General features: G+C 41.3%; 1 protein-coding gene across 1 annotated transcript in view; it reads right to left on the reverse strand.

The window, feature by feature from the left end:
- Nucleotides 1-3026, reverse strand: part of SPIDR (scaffolding protein involved in DNA repair) — a 404690-nt gene that overhangs the window by 158091 nt on the left and 243573 nt on the right. Inside the window, exon 12 of the mRNA XM_006880525.1 lies at nt 35-230. Coding sequence (XP_006880587.1) covers nt 35-230 — 196 coding nt within the window. The remainder of the gene's footprint in view (nt 1-34; nt 231-3026) is intronic.

Raw genomic sequence — 3026 nt, forward strand, 5'->3', positions numbered from 1 at the left:
CAAGGGTCGGCAGCATCTTAGACACGTCGCGCACCACGCCTGGGTACTCCACACACACCATACTGCGATCCCGCCGCAGCTCCAGTGGGGCTGCGCCCCCGGGCAAAGCCTCGCCCGCCATCCCTGTCTGCGGGCCCAGGCCTGTCACTCTCCGACTCTCACTCGCAGAAGCCTCGCCGCAATGGTTCCGCGAAGGAATCATTCCGAGCTCTCTCACCGCTCGCGTCTCCCTGAAATCGACAAGCCCCAAGAGCCACTTCACCGCTTCGTGAGATACGAAAGCCACGAAGGCGATTTTTTTCACTTAAAAAACCAAGAAGGTTGGCTAAGGGGCGAAACAAAGAACTGTATCTCCAACCAGCTAGGGGCCCGCGCTGTTTATCTTTTTAACTTGACAAGATGTTAACAGGATAATTTCTACTACACACAAAATGCTTTTTTTGTTTGCTAAAAATCATATTTATGTTTGGTTTAAAATAAAAATGTGACATGTAGATTTTTTTACTATCAGTAAACAGGAAGGAATAATTTTATTAAAATGACTTAACTAAAAAATCTGGGAACGGCTTTTCTTATACTCACACAGTATCTTTATGTTTGGGAAACAAGCAATAACGTATTTAAGCACTGCAATGCTGAAATGAAAAAAAAACAAAAACCTACCATGAGTCTTTAAAGAAGGCATGCTAGGCCATGTCATCCTAAACTTTGGTTTTGTTATTGCTCTTTAAAGATATGGATGATAGATAGGCCCAAGGCAAGAACAAAGAGTTACATGCAAATAGTTACTTACAGAACAAGTTTTTGAAGGTATATATACACTATTATATTTTTCTCCTTACTGAAACTTTTAATGTGACACTTACACGAGATTTACTAAGAAAGATTCACCTGTAATTATGAGGAATAGGAAGTGATTCTTGCACACTCAGCCCCATGTCCTGATGTTGTAGTTGTTATGTGCCGTTGAGTTGCCTGTGACTCATAGTGACCCTATGTACAAGATCCCTAAACCCTGCTCTTTCCTGTGCCAAACTCATTGTCCCTGACACACCTACTCCCATTACCCTAATCACTGAATTGAACCATCTCATTCAAAGGTCTTATTCTCTTGCGCTGTCCCTCCACCTTCCCAAACACGATGTCCCTCTACAGGGACCAGTCCCTCCATGCAACATGCCCAAAGTATATCAGATAAAGCCTCTGAATCGAATCCTTGCCTCCAAGGAGCAGCCTGGTTTCACTCTCTCTGGGTTGAACTTGTTTGTTCTTCTAGCAGCCCATGTATATTCAACACTCTTCTCCCACACCACAGCTCAAAGGCATCAATCCCTAGTCATTGTCCAGCTCTCTGATGCATAGCACGCAACTGTGAAGACTATGGCCTGGATCAGGCACACCTTAGTATCCAGACTGACATCATTGCTCTTCAGTACTCTGAATAGGCCCCTGACAGCTGACTTTCCCAATGCAATTTGTCATTTGATTTCCTGGCTGCTGGTACCAAGAGTGTTGATTGCGGAGCCAAGCAAACTAAAACTGTTAACAGTCTTGACCTCTTCACCATCCATATGATGCTGCCAATTGGCCCAGTGGTGAGAATCTTTGTTTTCTTGATGTTGAGCTTCAATCCATATTGAAGACTACAACCCTTGACCTTCTGCAGCAAGCACTTCAGGTCTTCCTCAGTTTCAGCAAGCAGGGTTGTGTCATCTGCATAATGCAGACTGTTAATGAATCTTCCTCCAATTCTGATGCCACACTCCTCCTCATACAGCCCAGCATCCGGATGATCTGTTCTGCCTATAGATTGAAAAGGTATGGAGACAGAATACATCCCTCGTGGACACCCTTCCCGATTTTGAACCATGCACTGTCTTCTTCCCCTGTTCTCATGACTGCCTGTTGGTCCACACAAAGGTTTATATAAGCACAATCAAATGTTCTGGGATTCCCATTCTTTTCAGAGTCGGCCACAGTTTGTTGTGATCCACACAGTCAAAAGGCTTTGTATAGTCAATGAAAAACAGACATTCCTCTGGTATTCCCTGTTTTCAGCCAAGATTCATTTAATATTAACTATAATATTCCTAGTACCATGGTCTCTTCTAAACCCAGTGTGCACATTTGGCAGTTCTCTGTTGACTGTTGCTCCAGCCTTTTTTAGATAATATTCAGCAGAATCTTAGTTAACTACAATTAGGACACTGTCTGAGATACAATCTATCAATCGAATCTTTACTTTACCAATTTTACTTGCATTCAATTTTAGGAATGTGTCTGCATTTTGTTCTATACAATTTTATGACCTCTGTGTGATCCTATAACCAACCACCAGAAGAGAAAGACTACAAACAATACAGGATTCCATGTGTTACCCTTTTATAACCTACCTTCCTACATCCCACTAAGCCTTCCAATTCCTAACATGACCAAGTTACTTCCATCTCTGAAATTATGCCATTTTAAAAATGTTACATTTTTAAAGTGCTCTGAAAGTAAATCTTTGACACTGGTTATTTTTATGTAGCAAAACAGACTGAAGATATGATACTATACTTATCATTTTTTAATAGCTTTCTTGAGCTGTAATTTAAATGTCTTCAGAAATATCCTTTTTATTGTGGTGATACACAAATAGCACAAAAAGGGTCCTTTTAATCATCCAAAGTATGCTTTATGTACATTCATACTGTGATGCAACTATTACTATAACTTACTTAGTACCATAACTTTTTTCTTTAAATAAAATTTTTTATACTGGTTTACTTACAAAGTTTGTATACATGGTTTTCACACCAGATCTTTCCAATTTCCTTTACTTTTTATCAACCACAGATTATCCGAGAGGCTGGGCTCTATGACGAGAATTGTGGCATCAGGATTGGTGGAAGATCTATTAACAGTCTGCGTTATGCAGATGACACAACCCTGCTCCCTGAAACTGAGGAGGACCTCATGCACTTGCTGCGAAGGGTCAAGGACTGCAGCCTTCAGTATGGACTGAGGCTCAATGTCAAGAAGAC

This window comes from Elephantulus edwardii, unplaced genomic scaffold (assembly GCF_000299155.1).
Source record: "Elephantulus edwardii isolate Elephantulus edwardi_28Jun2011 unplaced genomic scaffold, EleEdw1.0 scaffold00008, whole genome shotgun sequence".
NCBI classification, from domain to species: domain Eukaryota; kingdom Metazoa; phylum Chordata; class Mammalia; order Macroscelidea; family Macroscelididae; genus Elephantulus; species Elephantulus edwardii.